At 32.4% G+C, this 25,338-nt stretch overlaps 3 protein-coding genes and 1 long non-coding RNA gene across 5 annotated transcripts; all 4 read right to left on the bottom strand.

The window, feature by feature from the left end:
• Positions 1-5,704: 5,704 nt before the first annotated feature.
• On the bottom strand, positions 5,705-7,625 carry LOC100802204 (transcription factor MYB60). Its single transcript, XM_003520875.5, has 3 exons — positions 7,246-7,625; positions 6,971-7,100; positions 5,705-6,774 (listed from the first exon to the last, which is right to left on the bottom strand). Exons 1-3 carry the CDS (start codon positions 7,376-7,378, stop codon positions 5,955-5,957), a joined length of 1,083 nt encoding a protein of 360 aa, XP_003520923.1. The 5' UTR covers positions 7,379-7,625; the 3' UTR covers positions 5,705-5,954.
• A 5,267-nt stretch (positions 7,626-12,892) lies between these two features.
• On the bottom strand, positions 12,893-15,288 carry LOC106798022 (uncharacterized). Its single transcript, XR_001387349.2, has 2 exons — positions 14,787-15,288; positions 12,893-14,320 (listed from the first exon to the last, which is right to left on the bottom strand). It is a non-coding gene; the product is annotated as an uncharacterized lncRNA (long non-coding RNA).
• A 2,922-nt stretch (positions 15,289-18,210) lies between these two features.
• LOC100801127 (NADPH-dependent pterin aldehyde reductase) lies at positions 18,211-20,059 on the bottom strand. Of its 2 annotated transcripts, none has more exons than XM_003520873.5 (3): positions 19,104-20,059; positions 18,949-19,018; positions 18,211-18,863 (listed from the first exon to the last, which is right to left on the bottom strand). In XM_003520873.5, exons 1-3 carry the CDS (start codon positions 19,299-19,301, stop codon positions 18,421-18,423), a joined length of 711 nt encoding a protein of 236 aa, XP_003520921.1. In that variant the 5' UTR covers positions 19,302-20,059; the 3' UTR covers positions 18,211-18,420. The 2 variants fall into 2 exon arrangements, with proteins under 2 accessions (XP_003520921.1, XP_006576299.1); XM_006576236.4 differs by having other exon boundaries at positions 18,211-18,851.
• A 3,497-nt stretch (positions 20,060-23,556) lies between these two features.
• On the bottom strand, positions 23,557-25,156 carry LOC100799010 (presenilin-like protein At1g08700). The gene has a single exon (XM_003520869.5). It carries the CDS (start codon positions 25,009-25,011, stop codon positions 23,854-23,856), a length of 1,158 nt encoding a protein of 385 aa, XP_003520917.1. The 5' UTR covers positions 25,012-25,156; the 3' UTR covers positions 23,557-23,853.
• Positions 25,157-25,338: the final 182 nt, after the last annotated feature.

The following is a 25,338-nucleotide window of genomic DNA, read 5'->3' as shown; positions in this document are numbered from 1 at the left end:
CCAATTTTATAAAATATTACTTTTTCGGCTTTTGTTTTTGTAAACCCCCCCCCCCCCCCCCCCCCTTTTTTTACATCAGTGTTTAGATAAACTTTTTTTCTCCGTTTATTATTTTCAACATTATTAACAACTAACTTTGAGTCTCTATTGTTGATTTTAAGAATTAGGAAAATGGAATAAAGATTAAGTGAAACTCTAAATCTAACAGGAAACATAATTTCTTTTTCTAAATTCCCAAAGTCAATAATATATGGCTCAAAATTAACTACTGAAAACCTTAAAAGTTTATAGATGTTTTGGCAATTGACATAAGTAAAATATATGTACCAATTAACTTCTTAAAAAAAAGGTAACTAATAAAATATGATAAGAGAAATGTAATTTAAATATTTTTGTGATAGAGAATTATAATTTTTACAGTTTTGTCTCAAAACTTAAAATGGTTTAAAATGTCAATATATCAAAATAAACTTTTAAACAACTAAACTTGTTATTTATTCATTTTAAATTTTAATTATCAATAATCATTTCATATTTATCTAATTTATATAATTTACAGTATCCTTTTTAATCATACTCTAACCCATTTTAACCTCACATCATGATTATTGATAATTATATTCATTTATTTTTTTTATTGTTAATGAATATCATTGTGTATTGTTAAATTCAAATTTTATGAAATATATGATTTCATTTCATTTTAACTTTTAAATATTATATCAATATGAGCAATGGAATTTATAAGTTTTAAATATGTTTTGCATCCAGGATAAACTAACGAATTTTATTTTGAATTCTTAATAAAAAAATTTATTGAGTATTTAATAAAATAAAATTTTGTTTTAATCCTTCTAATATATCTATTTTGTGTTTTTATCCCTAAAATATGTAAATAATTTGTTATTAGTCCCTATCAAATATTGTTCAAAGGGACTAAAACAAAATGAGAAAAATATTAGAATGACTCAAATGAAAAAAATAGATATATTGAAAAGATTAAGAAAAAATAACAAGGACCAAAAATATATTTTTTATTTTATTAGAGACTCAGCCTAAAAGAAATTATCAAGGAGTCAAAATAAAATTTGCTAATACTTTAAAGTTATAAATATTATGCTATTTTATTTATTTATCACGTTTTAATATATTATGTCAAAAACAAAAATAATATTATTGTACTATTATTAGTATTTAGTATAACCACAGTTGAATCATTTAGGAGTAAATATCTTATTATATTCACCGGTTTGAATGTTAAAAACCTCCTTTTTATTATTTTAAGGTCGATCCTACCGAATAAAGAATATGAATTTTGTTTTATTCATATGATTATTTTAATTAAAAAAATTCATTTTAACTTGAGGTTGGAAATTCCTTAAGGGTAGGGTTATACGACCATATATTAAAAGCTCACAACTGTTATTGATATTTACATATAAAATGGTGGAAGAAGGTGCATATATTTGTAAGGACACTTCACACACACATTCTACAAATCTTCTCTTTTTTTTTTTCTTATTTTAATTATTGACATGTGAAACTAAATGCTGTCTTTATCTTCATTAATTATACTGCATGGCCAAGGAGTTTCCACAAGCTCATAAAGAAAAAAAGCTAAAGATAAAAGAGTAATTGTATACAATTTAATCTACGTCTTTAAGAGTTTCCATTTTCCAACTAAGAAAATATAATATTTAATTTTAGGGTAATCTTACAAATAAGTTGTTGTCACAGTGGATATGGTACAAAGAGGCAGATCCGGATCAGTGGATCTCCTCCTGAAATGATAGACAGTTTTAAAACCGTACAGTGTTACTCTTTGTTTCTCGGATGATAGAGACTGACATTCATCCTATGATAGACTATATATATATATATAATATGATTAATTGACATATATTATTATTCGAAGGTTTTCCTAATAATTATTTTTACAAGAGTTTAAATTTTGGTCTACTAGCTTACTGAAAACAAAACTGGGTTCTAAAGACTCTTTTAATCTTTATTACTATTGGCACAGTACAATACTTTTTTTTCTGAGTAATGGTAGTATTATTTATGAGATGTAGTTAAAAATACATTAGTAATTGATAATTAATTGTTTACAGATTGTACAATGTAACTAAAGTCTAAAATAAAAAGCGTAGTAACTCTAATATTGTACACACACTTATAGTATATACGGTAAAGAACCAAAGTGAGAGAGTGAATGTCTTCAATGTCATCACCAGTTTGTGAATTGGCTATGTTATAATATTTAATGGTTGCAGCGGAATGAGTCAGAATGAATAAATATACTACCATATTGGAGATAGAGGAAACTTAGGTATCAATAAAATGAAAAACATTTTATTAGGGCAGCAATAGGGAACCCCACTTTTTGATTACCCAGAAAAGTAGGCAATGAAAGAAAATGTGTGGCCTAAGGGGCATATTCATCACAACAACATAAATGATCCAACACTCCCCCACCACATCCCTACATATTCATTTATTTGCCGTTACTTGCTTGAGTTTTCACTTTTTTACTTTTGAGCTAGCTCACATAAGTCACATGCTTTCTCTGTCCTTCATAGTTTCACAATATGCTACAATTTTCTTTCCTATGATGAAAGTTTTGCTATAAGAAGAGTCTAATAATGTAACCACCCCTAACCCTATAAACAAGTAAGATAGTATGTTTGGGAAGAGATTAAATAGTCTAAAATATATATATAAAAGGATACGAATTCTGTCAACAATGTAACTTTAGTTTGTCATGGAGTGTTTATCTTATTTTGGAGAAATAATGAGATAGTTTGGAACCATTATATTATATGTTCATGGTCTCTATCAATCTTTATAAGACATATACTTAATTTTTGTCTATTTATGAAGAAAAATTAGTAAGTTTTGATTATGTATCATAAAAAATATTGAAGACGTTATTATAATTTTGAACTATCTAATACTTTTTTCTTCTTTGTTTAGGGATGAACAAAACTTGTTCCATCTCTCTAATTCAACTTGACTTATAAGATTTATTTTGATGCATTGAGTTTTAAAATTAGGCCAATATATTTGAGTACAATTCAAATTATACTTTGTGTTGTTCCAATCCAATTTAACTATACATAAGTATTAAGATTAATATATTAAATTATTATCAAAATTTTGGGTCAGATAAAACAAAAGTTAAACTCCTTATACGCACTCACCCCTAGTCTTGTTAATTTTATTGCCAATGCAAAGTGAGATTTTACTTGAAAATAAAGATAGGTCACACTGATCTTAAAAAAAAGAAAAAATAGGTCACATTACTTACAAGTACTACGGTACAGGAAATTATTGTTTTCACGTTTACAATTCACTGCGCATACTTACAATAAATTTCCCTTATTATTATTTTGTTTACAAAATAAATTATTAGAATTATTAAATGTTGCACCTCATCTCTAGTTGTACACTGCCAATCACAACATGCCGCATTTAGTCTTAAAGCTGCTGCATTAAATATAGTCCTAAAGTCAAGGTGGGCTATCCACAAATTTAACATCAAATTATTGCCGTTATTATTACCCAATAAAAAAAATTATTGCCATTAGAGGCTGTTATTATTGTTTCTTAATCACTGTTCATTCATTGTTTATCAGCATTATTACGAGATATTCAGTTTTAAAACGAAAAATTTACTTTATAGGGGAAAAAAAATATGAGAAACTATAGTGATTGATTAAAAATCAACTGTTAAGAACTTACAGTTAGATATAAGTAACTATATAATTTAACCAAAATTGCATTTATTTTTTAATTAATGATAACAATTTTTTTCTAATATGAAATTTTCATTTCAGACTTCAATTTTAAAATACAAATCATATCAATTTTTATCAATTAAAATAATACAAGTAAACATATATTTTAGAAAACTATATTTTTTTTATTGATATCAAAAAGAAAATTTATTTTGTATTTCACTAATTACATTTCGATTCCATTGATGTTGAATTCTTCCACTTAATAGAAATACTAAGAAAACAATATAGAGTCTATTACAACTGTATTTGTACATACTTTCTATAACTGAAATCATTTAATATTTTTTAAAATTTTGTATCATATACTAAATGACAGTATATTATAATATAAATAGAGGAAGGTATTTAAAATAAGAGTAGATTTGCATCATGGTGCAGTATAATTAGTCCAACTTGGCATGAAAGTTGATGGTTATTACATGCACCCCACATCAGAGGAGTGCAACCCCATTTGTTGCATCTTGTGAAAGTTATAAGCATATACGGCAACCATGACATTGGCAATGGTAGACAGCTTCTCACACCGAAAGGTAAAAAGAAGATCACATGCTTCCCATACGATTTTTTTTTCCAAAAGGAATGGAGTTTCAGGGCACCCCCATTTTCCTTATTTGCTAGCAAGACTTTCGTGACAGCATCATGTTTCACTCAGATATGGCTATTATCCCCTTTTTTTGTAGAGCTCATTCTATGCTTAATTACTTAGTAAAATACAATAATTCATGGTCCCATCTCACTTAACAAAAATTAAATATAATTAATGGTGCTTCTCAGCATCGATCTTACACATGGTTAATTAGGCAGCTATGAAAACAAGAATGGAGTGAAAACTAGAGTATGGTTAAAATTACCTATATTTGAAATGAAAGAGAAATGAGAGTGAGATCTAACTAAGCTTTACGTAAAACAAAACTTAGTATATATATAATTTTGGGTATTTTTAATACATTCTATCTTCAATTAGAATTCGTTATTTTGATTATCTGTGTAATAAAACTTTAAGTTAATTTTATTAAATAATAAGTACCAAATACACAGAAGATAATATATTTAAATTTTGTCTTTTATTATTTTTCTTTTGCAAATTAGAGAGAGAAAAAGGGAAATAAAACCCTTACACATTTATTTTTCTTTCTCTCTCTCTTCTTTTTTATTTATCTTAAAAAGTGAAGATAAAATTAAGTTTTTTTTTCTCTTTCATTTAAAAAATCCATTAATGAAAATAGCTTGAATCCTAAGGTTCAAATGACACCGACCCCATCTTTCATTTTATGCCGGAGTTACCAAAATATCCCCTGGTAGGTCTAGAAAAATTTAGATGCCCTTTCTCTAACTCATTACTATAAAAAATAACAATGATAATAACAAGGTCCCATGGTTTGTTTCCATGCATTTGATTGATTTAGTAATAATTAATAATTCAACTATGATTTAGCATAGCATTACATAGAGTAGACCGATAAAGCTTACTGGCCACAACATCAAAGATTTTTATGTGTCCATTAACTTGTACACTTGGACACTCTGGTCACATCAAAATTTCCTCTCTACATCAATTATTGACAACTGAGCATTTGAGATGATACATACCAATTATAACTAAGATGGCGTAATCGCTCTCCACAGTAAATTGTCCTTACATTTTTCATCTTCTTCCCTTTTCCTCTAAAAGAGGATATCAATGTATATTTCACCGCACAATCAGAAATCATAAATGGAAAAAGAAACAACATAAAATAAGCTTAAAAGTTTCAAACTGCACCTTCGCATGCAAACATTTTACCACCAAACAAATTAATAATTTTTTTTTCAAATCTTGAAAATATAACTGTTATTGTAGTATTATTATTTGAGCTGAAGTTAACATTAATTTGTAATTTTTCTACAAGACAAAGAGAGCAACATGCACTAAGCATATAGTATTACTTGAAATAATTAAACCATTCTTCATAGACTTCCAAGTTACAAGTTGAAAGAGATCCCTTATAGCTTCTGTGAATCTCTCCACCATTGTAATGGATTAAACCCTAGTCAGATTTCAAAAGAATTTCATTCCTTTGATCTCTTCTTTCATCTGACTAATATCATATGATCATTTGAATGTCACATCCCAAACTTAAAGGGATTAAATTGGTGACCCAATTCCATGTTAATTTAGAACATCGGAGACAACTCCATCATCTCCTCCACTTGATGACCAACGTTTTCATCCAAGAGCCACTTCTCAAGAAATGACAATGGAGGAGCACCACTACTATTCTCAGATTTTTGCCTGACATTGTTCCTCTCATGAGCAGCAGCTATATCATGATGATGATGATGATGATGATCAGCAGCAGCAGAAGCTTCAGAACTCTTTTCTGGCATGGAATCACAAGTGGACTTGTCCCAAGCAGCATTGTTTTGGTTCTCAAAGGACAAAATAGAATCGAACTCTTCATGATGAGAAACCATGTTATTATCTACTCCACCACCCTCTTGCTCATGATCTTTGTTTCTAATTTTGTGCTGATGAAGATGATGAAGGTTCACTAGCTTAGTAGTGCTTACAAAGTTGTTGTTGTTATTATCATCATCATCATTGATGCCTTGGAGCTGATGATCTTCATCATATTGGGATATTATTGATCCCTTGTTGAGTTGCTTTGGGGAAGATCTCATCCAACCTTCCAAGAGTCTTGAGATATTCTCAGTGCTTGAGGCATATGTTGTTGTGGAAGAGGACTGAGATTGATGATGACTAAGCCTAATGGACGAGCCATGATTATTGTTGTTGTTGCTGCTGATGTCTAAAGTACTTCTTCTGTCACTAAAGCTCTTTGGTAGAAATTGACCACTGGCTGTTGAGTCTGATGCTGAGTGAGGATCCAAAGCTGCTTGAAATTTCTTCAGCTTCTTCTTTAGATGTGTGTTCCAATAATTCTTTATGTCATTGTCTGTTCTTTGTGGAAGATAGGAAGCTATGGCTGCCCATCTGCTCCAAAATTCAAACAACTTCACAAATTCAGGCATATCATATAGATAGGCATATGCTAAAATTATAATTTTTTTTATCAAAATTAATCAATGAAAAGTATGTGAACTTTAATTATATGTCATGGTATTGAATATTGATTCTCTTTTTGTTGAGAAAATCGACGGAAAAAGTATGATATATTTGAGAGTATTACTTGTTACCCAGTAGAGCTTGCAAATGAATTATCATCCCTTCCTCATGGGGGGTGAAGTTCCCTCTCTTGATTCCTGGCCTTAGGTAATTTGTCCATCTAAGCCTGCAACTTTTGCTGCACCTTGATAACCCTTTTCAAGAAAGATTTGATTCAAATTGTCATGATAATTGATTCCAAACCAAAAAATATATAACATACATGTACATAGATAGATAGATCAAGAAGAAGTCACTAAGAATCTGAATATACTAATATACAATTGAATTTAGGTATACCAGTATTAGTAGGCACTGATCTCCAATTTCCTGGACCATGTTCTTGGATGTAAGAGACAAGGATAATATCCTCCTCAGGTGTCCATGGACCTTTCTTGATGCCAACTTTGTCACAGCAAGGAGGCCTCCCCATGGTGGGTTTTTTTTTTCTATTCACTCACTCACTCCACCTTTCTTCTTCTTTTCTTCTGCCTCTCAACTCACTAACTCACTCTCCTTTTTCTAGCTAAGGCTTAAACTAATTTCTTCCCAAGAGATGAGCTTGTATTGCAAATAGTACCAATGCATGTGAGTGCTTTATATACTCCATGACCTTGATGGAAGGAAACTAATGAGTTTTACCATCCTTCATCTGCCTAGCTAAGTCACCTAACTCTTTTCCTGCCTTTATAATTATGCAGTCAATGTGGAAACCAAAGTCAGCGAGTGAGTGAGTGAGAGAGAGAGAGAGGGGTTTCAGCGTTTCTCTCTCTTTTCCCTATGATGATGGGTCACGTGCCACCCTCTCACCAAAAAGTTAATAAAATTTAATTGAATCTTACTAAACAGATCCTTAAGACATTGATTAAAACATTAAAGAAAAAAATATTGATTGTAAAAATCATAAAAAATATTAAAAAAATCATAAATAATATAATTTTGTTCATTCTAATAAAAAAAAATTGTTTTAATCTCTTAACCAATAATCAAATTATAGTAAATATCATGACCAATTTAATAATTTGCTTGCTACCCTTTTCTTTAATTTCCCTTCATATCGTTAGCACACTAATCCATCACCCATGTTACATTTCTTACATGTAAAATTGGTCGACATCTAATAAATTGAGGTTCTAGAGAAGTGTATATTTTTTTCTTCTAATCTATTCTTTTGATTTATTAAAATTGAAGTCAGTCACTAACCAAACATAAAATTCAAAGCAAACTTAATTATGGCATTAATGATTTTCCAACGAATAGATATTGATTTATTTATTTTAATTTTCAATTACCCTCTGCAAAATTGAATGTATGAAGGTACTGCCAAAATTTAGCGGACAGCTAACAATAAATGAAATTTTCACAGAGAGGAACAGAAAATGCTGTAAGGATAGCCAGAGGGGTTAGGGATTTTGGTAAGGTTGTTGCTGGCTTTTGGGGGAATGTTGAGAGAATCTGAAACAAACGAATAATGATTTGTGGTTACTTGTCTGTTATATTGTGCAGGATTATAAATATTTAATTTGTACTTGTTAGATTGTAAAGATGATGATGAATTCAACTCCTGAATCAATAGTTATATATGCATATGAAAATGAAATTGTTATATATCATTATATCAAAGTCATGTGACATGTAACTATGTTCTATATAGTTCCATATGGAGCAATGCTTTTACTTTTGAGTGGTGTCAAATTTCAGCCTCTTGTGTCATCTTTTCGGCTTTTTTGGGCTGATGGGACTACTTTAGAGCAATGGAACGCAAAATAATAATCAAAGGGTAGCTTGAAAAGTGGTTATTAGTAATGAAAAAAGGTTCGATTTTCTTTGAAGAAACATAGCTGGTTCATGATTTCATGAGAATTAACTTTCTTTTTCATGGTCTAATTATATTTTTTTTTTGTGGGCTGTGATCTAATTATATTATTTGCAGAGAGAGAGAGAGAGAGAGAGTGAGTGAGTGAGTGAGTGTTTGCTTCTTTATGAGGAGCAGCGAGCAGTTCCTCTTAACCATGTGTCCAAGCTGTGCTATGTACTGAAATAGTGTGTTAGTACTTAGGTTCTGTCACTTTCCATTTATATTAATTACTCCCTCTTCTGCGAAAGGATAACGATCTCCTATATGCAACTACTCGAAGGTTTCGTGAACATGCTTCTAAAACAACACTTTGCAAAGAGAAAATTGTGTTTGTGCAACAAAAGGGAGAGATTGAAAGTAGAAAAAGAAAAGAAAAAACATAAGATAAGATCAATGATGTGATAGGAAAAAAAACTATTTTAAAGAAAATTGTACAAATAATGTGTTAAAAATACTATACCTATGTGCAGTCAATGCTGAGTACAAGAAAAATCTCATAGATAGTGTGGATTGATACAAGCAGTTAAAAATTTGATACGAATCTTTCACATTTTTATGACTGAGTTTGAATTATATATCACTTTGTATGTTTAATAGACAATTAAATAGGTAGAACTTTTTGAAATCTAAGGATGTGTAATAATCTTTTTAGATAGGCTTCTACCAGCAAGTCTAATATGTCATTAGCACTTGTTTGATAGTATTGAGAGTGTTTTTTTTTTCTTTTCATTTTATCACCTTATTTAATAAAAAGTAGTAAAGTTTGTGGTGGAAATCACAAATAATGAGAAAAAACAACGAAGGAAGTTGAAGGAGAAAAAAAAGTATGCAGAAGAATGCTTCCAAAGAGAAGAAGATACAATTAGATAATTTTGAAATTTAGGTGGTGTTGAGAATCACATAAAAGTGTACTACATACTAATTTATTGGATAACGAAAAGTTATATGCTACATCAATTCTTAGATCAAACATTAGCCAAGTATTTTCATATTGTTGAAACTAATCTTTAAACAAATCATACGCATTCTTAAAATTAATGCACACTTGTCGGTTCTTTGAGTAATAAGCATTAAAGAGAAGGCTTTGAAGCCTTCCATCCTCTTCCATAGATGAGTTTCAATGTGTTGATCAAAGCCATCAAATACGTACCCCACAAAGAATTGACCTTCTTCGTGTAAATAGCTACTACCGAGACTTGTACGTAAGCCATGTTCCCATCTTCTAACACGTATTTCACTTTGTATCCAATTGCCACTATAGTTTCATGTACTTTCAAATGTTGTAATTTTTAGCCATAATTTTTTTTCGTGATTAAAAAAAATAAAATAAAATAGGTCTAGCAAGTGGCAAGCGGTGCAATGAATTCTGCTATGCAAAGAATAAATGGTGTTTTTTTCCTCTTGTCCTTATGGCTTGTTTTGTGAGTAAATGGCTAAATTAATTCTTTAAACTATGGTTTTTTTCTGAATAAATTGTGATTCATTGATACTTTAGCTTTTAAATTAATATAACGATTTTTTTTTAAATCTAAATTTAACTATACTTATTGTTATTTTGGTTTATATATGCATATGTTAATATGTTATCATTTAAGCTAAACATTGCATATGTAACTTTGGACTAATTAAAATAAGTGGCAACTTATAATTTTGAGAACTTTTTTGAACTTTCATTAAATCCAAGGGCTAAAGAGAAAGTAAATCACAATTTCTGAGACTAAATTAACTATTTACCTATTTGTTTGATTTAGGATAGAAAGTGAAATAAAAAAACGAAAAGAAGAAGGAAAAATGCTAGTGAGATTTAATTTGCTTTAAAAGAAAGAAAAAAAAATCATTTTTTCTAGTTTGATTATGTAAAAAGAAAAATAGAAAGAAACACACACACAAGTAAAAATAAAAAAGAAGAAGAAACGCATAAAAAAAGTAATTTAGTATTTTAATTGCACAAAAGAAACTTTCTCTCTTTTTTCATCCAAAATGGACGGATTAAAAAAATAATGAGCCTCGTTTAATTTTTTATGGTTTACTAGTTCCTTCCTTCATCGCACAATACCAAATGGTAAAAGGATTTGTTCTTGAATTTTGGTTCGTTCTTATCTCCTATCATTCTAAACAGTGTTAGTTTAAGAGGATTTTTAATATTTTTTTAGTCTCTTAGATTTGAAATAACTTTATTTTTAGTCAATGAAAATTGATGTTTTTAGTTCTTCTAATTTGAAAAAACTTATTTTAATTTCTCTACCCAAACGTCTTTTACCCAAATGTCATCAAAATGAATACTTGAAAGGAACACACTGATTATAAGGTATTCCATAATAAGAATGTAAAATTAAAGTTAATTATCATACTACTATCGAGAGCATGAATTAATTGGTGTGATTTTAAATTTAGGTAGCAAAAATAAACTTATCTCAAATCTAAAAAAGGGTAAAAAATATATTTACTTTTTTTTACGTAACCAATAAAATTATAAATATACACTTTTTTTTTTTTATCTCCTTACTCTTTCTCTTTCGCTTTCTTTTTCTATATCTCTGTCTTCCATACATGGTACAGCCTATTGTTTATAATTGCAGAATAAGGTAAAGAATAATAGTGAATATTGATTGTGAAAGGAAAATTTGCTTGTGATAAGTGATAACATTTCTCTAAACAGGTCATACACGCAAACTCTGCTTGTGGACCGATTAGGTGAATACTAGCATATGGTAGCACAGCCTAGTGGTAATCCAATATTGTAACATTAGAAGAAAAGAAATAGCAGTTGCAAAATCATCATAATATATGTACTTTATGATGTTACGACTTTTCTTAAGGTGTATAAGTCAAACAATAAAAATATTATTTATTGTTTATAGTGATTATGTTTAATTATTTGATATTTCTTAACCAGATATATATATTAACAATACTTGTCTTTCTCTTCGGAAAGAAAAAAAAAAAGAAGATAATATTCTTGTCTTATATAAGAATACTGAATAGGTTATATCAATGTCTTGTTAATTATGCCTAATCTCAAGAAATTAGTAGAGTTAAGCAAAACAAGATTTCATATTGGATATATTACAGGTTTTATATATCCCACTTATCTCCTTGGCATCATAAGAGATTTTTCCTACTTTGTAATGGGATGCCATCCCTTCCCTAAATTTTCACTAAAAAAAAAGTCTTCTCATGTCTGAAAAACTTACATGAAGACAATCTCTATGTAGATATTTTTCTGACCTCTTTTAATTACATTATTTCACTTGAAGAAAAGTTTTGTACAAAGAATGAATATTTGTGTCTGAAAAAAAACCATATGTATTATAAAATAAAATAAAAAGAGGTGACTATAATTTAAAGAGATGTTGCTGAAAGGTTTTCAAACAAGAAGAAAAAGTATATATAATATTCTAAAAAAAAATCACAGTACTAATATCAACTAGACTAATGCTAATCACATATTCTTCTCACATTTTGAATCAGTCGTTAGATAACATTAATTAGATAGCAACTGGATCTCATTTTCAAGTTTCAACTTTAAACTTTTTTAAAAAAAATTAAACGTCCAAATAGGTCGCACCTTTCACTATTGATGTGAAAGTATCATTTATATAATTTAAAGTCCAAATCGTCATTAAACATATAATACTATTAAATTGTTAGTACGTGGAACGATTATCTTGTTTCACATACATTTTGCTCTGTAAAAAATGAGCCTTGTTAGCAATTAGCAAATTAAATGAAACACATGGAAAGACAATTCCATTCCATATATCATAGGATCTTGATTTTATATTACATGAAATGAAGTTTATTTTATTTTTTTATTAATATGTATTGTTATTTATTTATAAAATGACACCTGTTAATTATTAATCAGTAAAGCTAAAATTTTATTTTATTTTTAGCCTTTCTTATCTAACCATCACGTTTTACAATTGATTTTAATACTCATTAAACTTATAACTATTTTTTTTAAGACCAAAAGAAAATATTATTAAAACAAAACAATTAGTTTCAGTACAAGGTGTACTAAAACTAGAACAAAAGATACAAAACGTTCCTCAAGAGTACAAATAAAATTCAACTAGCTACCAAATCTGCTATAAAATCTTGTTGCTTGTATCTGCTAATAAATCTGATATAAAATCTTATTGTTTGTGTCTGCTAATAAATCTGATATAAATCTTCAACATAACATACTGTAACATGCATAATCACGAGTCTTCCAACACCAACCTAGTGGATCTCCATTCTCCAATACTGTAACATGCACATGACCTGTTTGACAAAACTGTCGTGAGAGTCTCAACTCAACTTCCTGTCATAGATAAAGCCTTTTCTCCTTGTTCTTAGCCATTACCATGATGTAAACTTATCTTTCTCAACCAAATCTTGGATATGAACATCCACCATTTTGAAAATCATCTTATTTCTCCCATTCCACAGAACCCTGATCGCAAACCAAATTGCCTCCAATGCATCGATGTCAAAAGAAACATTCCTTGGTAGTCCTTGAAATTGTTGTACATGACATAACATAGAATTCTGCATCACAGTCAAGAAACTCATCCACTTATAACAAAGAGACCAGACCTTTGCAAACACCTCGCATTCAAAAACAAGTGATCCATAGACTCTTCCACTTTGTTGTACCCAACAAATAAACCATCCTCATTGAATAGGATACCCCTCCTCCCCAAATTTACTCTAGAAGGAATCCTATTTTGTATTGTTTTCCATACAAAACATGATACTTTATGAGGAACCACCTTATTCCATACCTATAGACTTATAAATAATAATTATTCAAATATGAAAAAGAAAATATAACAATACTTTTTGTTGCAAATATCTGTGTTTTATCTATAAACTTGTTTGTTATACAGAGATATTAGTTATAAGTCTAAAGGTATGGAATATCAATCCAGAGAAAAATTAAGTTAGTTTTACTCATGAGCCAATGGTATCAATTTTGATTCTACTCATTTATTTTATATAACAAACAATGTAATGAATAAGAAATGTATATTGCTATGAAAGCTATTCAAAATGTAAACTAAAAGAAGGATAAAGTATTAAATTGGTCTCTATACCTAAACATTACATGTTTTGGTCCCTATCGTCAAATAACTAAAACATCAATCCATGGAAATGTGAAGGGGGTAATTCAACTAAAGAACAATGATACAACTCACACCAGAATATCAAGGACTAACAAAACAGAAATTTACAATGACTACATAATGTACTCCCTCTTATGATCTTTTTCCTCTGCCGAAAAGGTTTCCTCAAAGTCCACTAGTTACAACTGAGTGACCAAGTAGTCATCTTAACTCTTAAGTTACACATAATGATTCTGAGACCTTTTTTTATTAAGTTCTTCAAGTTTTCAACAGGTATTGGCATATAGCTAATAATTTGTGCAATCAATCTTCATGGCAGAAACAACTTCCCAGTTTCAAAGGAAGAAAGACTAGCAAAATTCATCTCCCTGGAACTTTGGCCATCATCCAATGCAACGTATTCCTGCCAAAACATATAATTATTTGCAGAAATATAACAGAGACAATACAAGAGTTCCCATGTTCCATTGTAGAATGCACGAGAGGAACCAACAATTATTTGTCTATAACTGTCGATCAATACAAGATTAACCAAAGCCTTTTCCTGATTGGTTACATGGATCAAACAATGTCATTGTGTTTGAAAATGATAATGCCAGACAGCACATGAAGTTATGATGACACCTAAATAAACACTGATACTGATTACTTAGTACAAGACATACGATTTTTAATATGTAAAGAATCCTATGAGACTCACAGCTATTGCATATTTTCATCTTATTATGCTCCCGAACAGGGTGATACTTGATAGATGCCAACTCTTCTTTTGCAGTATCAAGTCTGCATTTTAAATCTTTTTGGTGCAATTTGGCGTATAAGTAACAACCCAATGAACCTTTACATGTCATATGGAAATCAACACTTACATAGGACTTCTCCAACCCTGCAATCTGTTGCTTACAAAGCTTGAGTTCCATCTCAAGTGCATGTATCCGACATTCAAAGCTACAAAGGCTTGTCTAGAAAAACACACAATACAAAGCAAAAGGTACAAATAACAATAATCAATAGCTGCAGTACTACAAACTAAACTAAAAGAAAATTACCTGACCCTACGCAAATTGTCTGAATGTCTCTAAGCCTTTCCTTTCTCAGCACATTCTCGTCCGTTCTCGTTGGAGTTTCAACAAATTCTTCCGTAAGAAAAGTTGTTACATACTTGGTTAATCTTAATATATTTATTCGAAAATAAAAATTCTCATTTTGATTATATTGTAACTTTCACGGAAATATAAGAATTTTTTATAAATATATTTTCGTTGAAAAAATACATTCTAATTCTAAATCTTAACGATTGAATCATTTCATCAATAATTTTCATGTTTGTTTGTGTTTGTAAAATCACATTATGAAAGTCGATGATTGATTGCTATCATCAAAATTGGTATGATAATAAATAAATAAAAAATACAAGTGATATATATATATATATATATATATATCACATGATGCTTAACAAGAAAGATATCAAATATAGAAACTTTAGACAATAAAAAACACCTAAAAGTATAGAAATGCAAAAACTAAAATATAACATAAACATACTGTAACGATAATGGAGACAGAAACTTTTGAATAAATACTGTTTGGCGGATTTTAATTTGTAATTATAAAAAATGATAATATAATCGTTTTTCGTAATTAAAATTTTTCTAACCCTTTGGGAATTTTTTTTTACAAGAAATTGGACTAAAATTGATTCCCATATATTTATTTATTTAATAAATATTAAATAACATACAAATTTTATTAAAAATTAGAAGTTTCATTGACTTGATAATTTTTTTAATTTAATCATTATATTATTAAAATTATATATATATATATATATATATATATATATATATATATATATAACTTATTGAATAAAACAAATTTCATTAAGAAATATTATTTGAATAACTTGATTTTCATACTACATAAAAATAAAATAAAAATTTTCAATCTTTATGATACAACTTTATATAGTCAAAATTCAAATTTGGTATTTAACTATTTATAGAATTTATTATTATTATTATAACTTTAACCATTTATTTTTTTTATAACAAACAAGTATTTTCATTTAAATAACTCATTTTCTCTACGTATTTCACGGTAATAGTATTAGTTTCTAAAATATTAAAAATAAGGCAAAAGAGCATTAAGCACTTAAATTTTACTTGTTTGGCAAATAGATATCCTAAACTTTAATTTTGTCTAAATTAATCCTTCTTTTGCATATAGATACCATGAATTTTACATTTATTATGATTGATATTTAAACGGTGTCTACAAGCTTCGAGGTCGTAAATGGTGTCGTCCTAATTCTGCTTCGATGTTCCAGATCATCTTCTCCATCGAACTCGTTGTAGTCAATCCTCACGGTTGTTGCCACCCCCTCACCACTGTTGCCACGGTTGCCACGCCGCTTGTCCGTTGTCATCTCATAATGGAACTAATGTTTCATGGATTTTATGATTTATCTGCCTTCGCATAATCTACGTAACTACCTACTCTCATTAAATGGAAAAATCGAGGAGGGTAGAAGTAGGTGATGATGACTAAAGAAAGAAATTGAATCAGAGTGTTGCATTAACCAGAATACTTATGTGACAAGGAAGATAAGTGGAAATTATGTTTAGATAGATATCAATTTCACACTATGGGCTTCAAGTTTTATATATTATACATAACTATATATTATATAAAAATATCCAGGCAAGTAATACCCTGTCAGACAGAATTTTCTTTGACATTGTCAGATCATAGTGAGTGCATAATTATTCTTACTAAAGCATAAGATTGTCAGAAAAGAATTAGTAAAAGAATAATTCTATTACTTGCCGGAAAATCTTATGCTCTTCATTCCATTTCAAAATATATGTCCTACAAAAATCTGTCAAGTACCCATAAAGCTTTTGCCCTAGAATTTCTAATCTGTTTGGTGCCAAGAAAAGCTCTACATCCGAAATGGAAAATGGTTGTGATGGAATGAAAGCTCTTAAAAAAAAAGAAACAGGACTTAGGAAATAGTTGAGTTACCATTAAATAAGAAGATAGTAGGTTGCCAATGGGTGTTTATTAACAAATGCAAAGCTAATGGAATTTTGATTTATCTTTTGAAGAAAGCTTGATAAGCCAATTCATGCACACAGCAGGACCGGAACGCTTTGAAGCTGCTTATAGAATTTTGAAGTATCTAAGAGGGTCACCAGGAAGAGGATTGCTGTATAAGAAATACAGACACTTGCAAATAGAAGCCTACACCAATGCATATTGGGTGGGAGTACTGCTCTGATAGGAGGGCTACTTCTGGCTATTGTATTTGTTGGATGGGAAATTTGTCACATGGCAAAAGTTAGAAACAGAATGTGGTAGCTAGTAGTGCAGAAACAGAATGTAGATCAATAGCCCATGGAATATGTGAGATTATGTGGATTGAAAGAATACTAAAACTTTATGGGTTGGCAACTCTACAGCTATGAAAATCTACAGTGACAAAGGTCAGCAACCTCCATAGCTGGCAATCCTGTTCTCTATGATGGAATCAATTGGAAGTAGATAAAACACTTCATTAAATAGAAGAAAGAAAAATGGACAGCATTCACTATATCCTCACAGAAAATGGACAGTATTCTATTTTTCTGTTTCAGATAAAAAAATACAAGTTGTCTTTTTCTTTCGAGTATAATAACAATAATATACAAATATCAGGTTCAAATTATACCAATGAAAATGAAAAGATAAAAAATAAGTGTTCCCACCCCATCCCGTTAGACAGGACAAAGCTTCATATACCAATCTAGTAGAGCAGTTCTTTACCTAAACAGTAACCATGTAAAAGCTCTGAGACCTAATATACAGCTAAAGTTCCTTATGATTATTAAAAGTTATCACTTCAGTTTTACAGAACATGAGAAGGCCATCCCACAATCCTATATACATGTATGTTATCTAAAATCCAAATGACTGCCATAACGATTTTCCAACAAATCACAATTAAAATCACTTTCCAACAAACTGATCGATCTAAGCCTATTATCAATGAAGAAAATATGTCTGTCCTCAACCTGGACCAATGGATTTGCTTATTGCAATACCATGCTAATGGTTTCAGGTTCGAGACATGGACAAGTTCAAAATCAATGAAGAAAATATTAAGAATGCTTTCATATCCAACCCACTTACACATATCCAATAATGTATTCACTCCGGCAAACAGGATTCAAAAGGTAAATAACTTGGAAAGCCTAAAGTAAGGGGGAACTTAGCAAATAGCAATACATATAACTGCAAGACCCAAGAAAATGGTAATTTGATTGATATTAATCGAGAGTATCACTTCAATCTTGTCACAACAGTTGACTAAAAGTTGTTGTTCTAAAAAAAAGTAAACAGAATTGTATTAGCATTTCTTCACCTAATTAGCGAACATGTAAAAGCTAAGCATTCTTCCAACAAGTTAGTTTTCTCTAAAAATGATAGAATTCTCAACAATGTAAGCACGGATTATTAAGTTCATACAGTGAGAGAGGCACCATTGTCAGCCGGGGTGAGATTGAGAATCATGGTTGCAGCCTTGAGAGCCCACGCCTGCGGCTGCTGATAGAGTAAAGCCGATGGCCCGAAGCAGGAGGCGAGCATGTCGGTGTTGATCACGCCGGGGTTGAGCGCCACCACGGCAATCCCTTCCGGCACCTCCTTCGCGACGGACTTGCTCAGCCCTTCAATGGCCCACTTGGAGGCACAGTAAGGGGACACCAGCGCGGCGCCGGACCTTCCCCATCCCGAGGACATGTTCACAATGACGGCCTCCATCTTCTTCGCGGCTATCATGAGAGGGATAAAGTGCCGCAGCACGTTCGCCGTGCCTTTGACGTTGGTGTCCATGACCGCGTCGAAGTCCTCCGGCGGAACCTCCCATATCTTGTTGTTCTTGTTGATTGTACCTGCATTGTTCACTGGTTGATTGCAGCAGCATACTCTGTCAATTAATCAATCATTTCATTGCGGTTGTTAGGGTTAGGGTTAGGGTTACATTATTACCTATGATATCAGGAACAGATCTATTGTCCATGACAACGCGGGCCATTTCTTGAACGTTCTCATTGGAGCTCTGAAAAGAAAAACAAGTGTTAGTGTTTAGTGTTTAGTGTTTAGTTGTTGAAAGAAAGAGAGAGGGAGAGAGTGAAGGAACAAACCACGTCGGCGTTGAGTAACAAATGGTTGGAAGAAGAAAAAGAGAGTTGGGATTGGAGGGAATTGAGGTTATCTTGAGAACGGGAGCAGCCAATTATAGTGTGACCACGATGGGCGAGTTCAAGAGCCAGGGCTCTTCCGAGTCCTTTTCCGACTCCAGTTATCAGCACGATTCGTCGTCTTCCTCCTCCGTTCATCATTGCCAAAAGGGGAAAAGAAACCCTAATTCAGATAAGTATTTTTCTCATATCCTTTTAATTCCACTTCTTTACATATTTATACTACTGTATTCTAACTGAATTAACTTTGTTATAACAGAATTGGAATTAGCTTTCTGAAAGTAGTGGAATGCTGCAACCAACTTGGTAACTTTTGCTTTTGCACTTCAAAGGTATTCCTCAAGGTATTTGGGCTTCTTTGTGATTCTCCTTGGCCTGTTAATATGATTGCTGGCTTCTGGTATGTGACCTGTTGTGTTGTTATCTATGAAGCACGGACACTCTAGTTTCTTGTCGTGTCCGGTGTTCGACACGCGTTTGTATCAGTGTTCAACACTGACACGACACCCGTATCATGTTCTATATTTTGAACATTACATGTGTCTGTGTCGTGTCCGGTGACCGTGTCGGTGCTTCATAGGTTGTTATTGCTATCAGTCTCTCTCTCTCTCTCAAAATCCCACTACTTATATTCTTCTTCCTCCCCCTCAATTCAAAATATCAAATTTTTTTCTTTTTTTCTTTTTATACTTTCATCATTAATTATCCATTTATTTTACACTTTTTTTTTCTGACATCAAGGTACTCCACTGTTCATGATTGGCTAAGTAGAAACTTGTGAAACACCGTATGCACTGATAGTTCACATTGGAGTCTTGTTTAAACAAATTTTGGTGGAAGAGGAATGAGATGGTTTTCCAGCAAAAATGCGTAACCATAGAGAAGCAAGGAAGTCCAAATTTGCTTCTCAATGATGAGAACATGACTCATCGTGATAAGTCTGCAAAGTGAAAGAAGCCTAACGAGAGATTCTTTAAACTTAAATTGTGATGAATCATATCTCTAGGGTACAGCGGTCTTGCAAAGCTGTCATTTGCAACTCTAACAGCATTTTCATTCCAACTTTTTCAAGAAGACTTGTCATTGTTCCATATTAGTTGAGTTATGGACTATTTTTTATGGATTGGCAATGACTACAAACTTGGACCTGCAAAATTTGATTGTTAGATCCAATAGTCTGGAAGCCTTTTCAACTACCGGATGATGATGATATTTTTAGCAATCAATTCAAAGACCTTCTAAATAAGATTCTCAAAGTGAAGGAATAATTCCAGCAAGGTTATTATAAACACATTTTAGAGAAACCAACATGTTAACTAATTCTTTTTCAAATCATGATTTATCTTTAACTTTTGATTCTTGTGTTTTTAGTGTTATTCTTGAGTTTGCTCCAAAATTCCTTTTGAAAGTTGTAAATTCCCTTCATGAGTATTAAATCATTGGTGTCTGAGGCTCTTTGCCAAGACAATTTAGCAAAAAAAAAAAAAAAAGACCGTCAAAAGCATTAATATTTCCATGCAATAGAGTACCAATTAAAGGAATCTCCTCTCCCCACATGTGTTGAAAGATTGAGCCTTGACTAACAATACTAACAATAAATATTTTTTGCTGATCAAATAAAAATAAGATCGAATCCTTGATATATGCTTAAAGACTCAAGCTACTTATCAGCGATGTTTACACCTTATAGATATTTTACACTTTCTTTTTCTTACATCTCTCGCATTCAATTGTAATTATCTTTAAAATAATAATGAGCAGGCATATTTTCTCAAGTGATAAAAGCTCATAAATGGAATTTTGTTTAACATTAAAGATTCCAAATTACCTTTGGGAAGCAACCATAGCAGCCAGCCACAAAGTCATTATATAGTGGGATGGCTATACTAAAGACTGTATAGAAGATAAATAATTTATACTACACACAAAAGCTCAAAAAAAGAATGGAAAAAAATTGAATAAATTTGTAACTAGTAACAAAATTCATTGAGGCACAATTGCAAAAAAAATAAAATTCATCGAGACACAATTATCATCAATCTATGACTTAGTTAACATACACCCAAAGTGCACATTATCACTTAACCAACAACAAAAGAAAGAAAGAAAGAAAGAAAAAAAAAAAAAAGCAGAGCTAAGTGCAAGAAAAATCTAAGAACGACTAAGTTGTGTGAGTGCAAAGACCTGACAAGAGAGGCTCGGTGTGCCAGAAAATGCTAGGACTGCTGGGGAGGTAGTCAGAAAATGTGAAACATGGTGGTGCAACCGAGGGAGAAGTACCAATTTTAAGTTTTGATCTTACACAGTCCACAAGTTTTGATCAGGCAACTGATGTTCAAGAAGTTGAAGATAATGTGTGAGACATTGATAACTCAAACACGGTGAGAAGTATCACAACCAGATTGACAGCTCCTGGTTTACACTTGAAGGGGAACAAATAAAAATAAACACAGCCTGTCATACCAACACTAGACCAATCAAATTCCCCAGATATTGAACTCTAGATGGATCAAGTTACAAATACCTTTTCAATTCTATTTCTGATGTCGACTCTCCGATAGGCATCAGGAAAGAGTTAGGACTTGTGCTCTTCATTCCATTTCAAAATATTTGTCCAACAAAAATCTGTCAAGTATTTTGCCCTAGAATTTCTAATCTGTTTGGTGCCGAGAAAAGCTCTACATCTGGATTGGAAAATGGTAGTGATGGAATGAAGGCTCTTCAAAAAAACAGGACTTAGGAAATAGTTGAGTTACCATTAAATAAGAAGAGAGTAGGTTTCCAATGGATATTAATTAACAAATAAAAGCTGATGGAATTTTGATTTATCTTTTGCAGAAAGCTTGGTAACCCAATTCATGCACACACCCGGACTAAAACACTTTGAAGCTGCTTACAGAATTTTGAACTATCTAAAAGGGTCACCAGGAAGAGGATTGTTGTGTAAGAAGTACAGGTACTTTTAAATAGAAGCCTACACCAATGCTTATTGGGTGAGACCGTGGGAGTATGAAACAGAATGCGGTGGTTATAGTAGTGCAGAAACAGAATGTATATCAATGGCCAACGGAATATGTGAATTGAAAGAATACTAAAACTTTGTGTTGGCAACTCTACACCTATGAAAATCTACAATGACAAAAGGTCAGCCAGCAACCTCCATAACTCACAATCATGTTCTCTATGATGGAATCAATTGGAAGTAGATAAACACTTCATTAAAGAGAAGAAAGAAAAATAGACAGATCCGCATGCCCTATGTCCTCACAGAAGAGCAAGTTGACTGTCCAATAAGAACTTTGGATGGAGTGGGGATGTGTTTTGGGGAGGAGGGGATAAAAAATGTTTTTGAACTCTATGTCCTAGATAATAGGATTTTGGTTAAGAACGTAGCTAGTAACTAGTTTTAAAGGACGTAGAAAACCAACTCTGATTAATATACTCTCTCTTCCATATGAGAAGACTTGGTATTCTATTTTTTGTATCAGATAGAAATTCCAAGTTATCTTTTTCTTTCGAGTATAATAACAATAACAATAATATACAAATGTTAGGTTCAAATTATACCAAAGAAAATAAAAGATAAAAATAAGTGTTCCCATCCAATTAGACTGGACAAAGCTTTGCTCTCTAAACAACAAAAGTAGATTCATATACCAATCTTTTAGCATTTCTTCACCAAATCAGTAGAAGCTCTGAAACCTAATATACAGCTACAGTTCCTAATGATTATTAAAATTTATTACCTCAGAGTTTTACAGACAACATGAGAAGACCATCCACAACTCTATATATATGTTATCCAAAATCCCAATTATTGCCATAACAATTTTCCAACAAATCTCAATTAAAATCACACTCCAAGAAACTGATCAATCTACTAAGCCTATTAGCAATAAAGAAAATAGAAGAATACTTTCATATCCAACCCACTTATACCTATCCAATAATATATTCACTCCTGCATACAGCATTTAAAAGGTAAATAACTTGGAAACGCCTAAATTTAGCAATACATATAAGTTCAAGGCCCAAAAAGTTAATTTGGTTGCTATTAATAGAGTATCGCTTCAAAAGAGATCCAAATATTTACCATCCGCCATAAAATGAACCATGTATAGCACTTGAAATACAACTTACTGATAAGAACAACCACTGCTTTTGGAAACAAAGAAATCATATTGATAAAAGGGGGCAGGGCATAGACCACTAAAAGTTGTTGTCAACAAAGTAAACAATTTTGTACTATAAAAGTGGCAAAACAGATTATTCTATGGCACAAGTAGGGCACCTTTTACTGCTGCCAGGCTTAAATCAATCAGATCTTCGTAAACAAAGCTTTAGTCTATAATCTGCAAAGGACTAATAGTAAGGAATGCATAAATACAAGCTTAGGTACCCATCATACACGTTATAAATTATTGCATGAACCATGAAGTTTAGAGGTATGCATTATGGTTCAAGTACAAAATACAGATCACTCGGTTCAGGCGCATCTACATGAACATAATATACATAAACTCACATCACTGGTAGGCACCACCCACATACATGAAGAGATATGTTAGCCTCAAAAATGGATAAAACTTATGAGCATAACTAAAAAGCATTGAAGGAAAACAGCTTGAAGAATATAACCTCTTGACCCCATGCACAAATTCCTTGCCTATAGACTATTCCTAAACCCTAGCTCTCAAAACATGATCAAATTAGTGGCGGTCCCAACAATGAAGGGCTCCATGAGAAGCCTTGTCAAGAAATAGAAGAGAACCCCCAAGGCGATCGAGATGGGAAGAGCAGGCAGAGCCTTACGGCACACGGACAACAAGATGAGCGTGCAGCCAAGGCCCGATATAATGGCTAGGTAGCAGGCATAGACGGTCATCAAATCATACATAGAAGCTCTCCCAACAAGAACACTGTAGAAAACAAAGTCACCAAGTCCAAGCTTAATTCCTCTTTCCCCAATCTCCCTCCTCACCCCTTCTTCCTCCTCATTTCTCCCAACCAAGGGTGACCTTTCTCCTTCATCATTAATCTCATTCTCATTGTTATTGTTATCATTATCCCTAGACACAACCTGAAGCTCAATTCTGGAAGTTTCCGAATCCGAAACCCCGGCGGTGGTGACAATAAACCCTACCGCGGCCGCGTGGTTTCGCGTATTGACCGTCGGCCGTGCCTCGTAGACGAGCGCCGGGAGCTCCTCGTCGCGGCTCGACGCCAATTCCACGAGGAGCTTGAGCGGGCCGCCGGGGGCGAGGACGGCGACCAGATCGTAGAGCGCGAGGGCGACGAGGAGCGTCCAGGTGGTCCACTCGGGGAGCTTGGTGAACCACGCGGCGACGATGATGCCGAGGCAGACGGTGTAGCACTGGCGGAGGAGGATCGGGAGGCCGCCGGAGGCGAAGACGGAGAGGACTCCGACGACGGAGAAGTTGAAGAGGAGGAGGAAGGAGGTGACGGCGTCGAGGGGGAGGGAGAAGCGCTGGAGGAGGGAGAGGAGGATGGATCCGCCCATGGCGGCGAGGACGAAGAAGGCGGAGAAGCGGGTGTAGTGGAGGAGGAAGGCGGTGCAGTTGTAGTAGTAGAGGAGGACGAGGAGGAAGGTGACGAGCGCGATGAGGACGACGAAGACCACGGCGTTGAGGACGGCGCCCTCGAGCTTCTGGGCGGTGGTGTCGGAGGGGTTCTCGGCGTAGACGAGGTTGGCGGCGGTGGCGATAGTGGTGGTGGTGGACGGCGAGGAGAGAGAATACACTAACAGGACCACAAGGAACATGCAGATCGAGACTGGGCTCATCACGCCGATTATCTCCATGCCCAGACATTCCAGAACGCTCGATTCCATTTTCACTATTTTTTTTCTTTTTTTTAGGTTTTACTCAGCGCTGAAACCTCCATTTCTGAATCTCAATAAACTTCTTTTTGCTTCTTCTAAATGTCACTTTCTTTACAAATAAACCGAATCTTATGAACTAGTTTTTTTCACTCACTGCTCGTATTTCAATGGTTAATGAATTACTTTATCTTTTCCGTCAAAAATAAATGCCAGAATAACTTCAAAAATGTTACCTTGGAATAATGGTTTTGTAAAAGTAGTGTTTTACTCTTAGGCTTGGATAATTCTTTTTTTAATTTTAAAATAAATTTATTTTAAAAGTTTTTTTATATTCTT

The sequence above is a fragment of the Glycine max genome, chromosome 3 (assembly GCF_000004515.6).
Source record: "Glycine max cultivar Williams 82 chromosome 3, Glycine_max_v4.0, whole genome shotgun sequence".
Lineage (NCBI taxonomy): Eukaryota > Viridiplantae > Streptophyta > Magnoliopsida > Fabales > Fabaceae > Glycine > Glycine max.
Note: the sequence above shows the minus strand (reverse complement) of the source record. Positions and strands in the feature narration are given on the sequence as shown.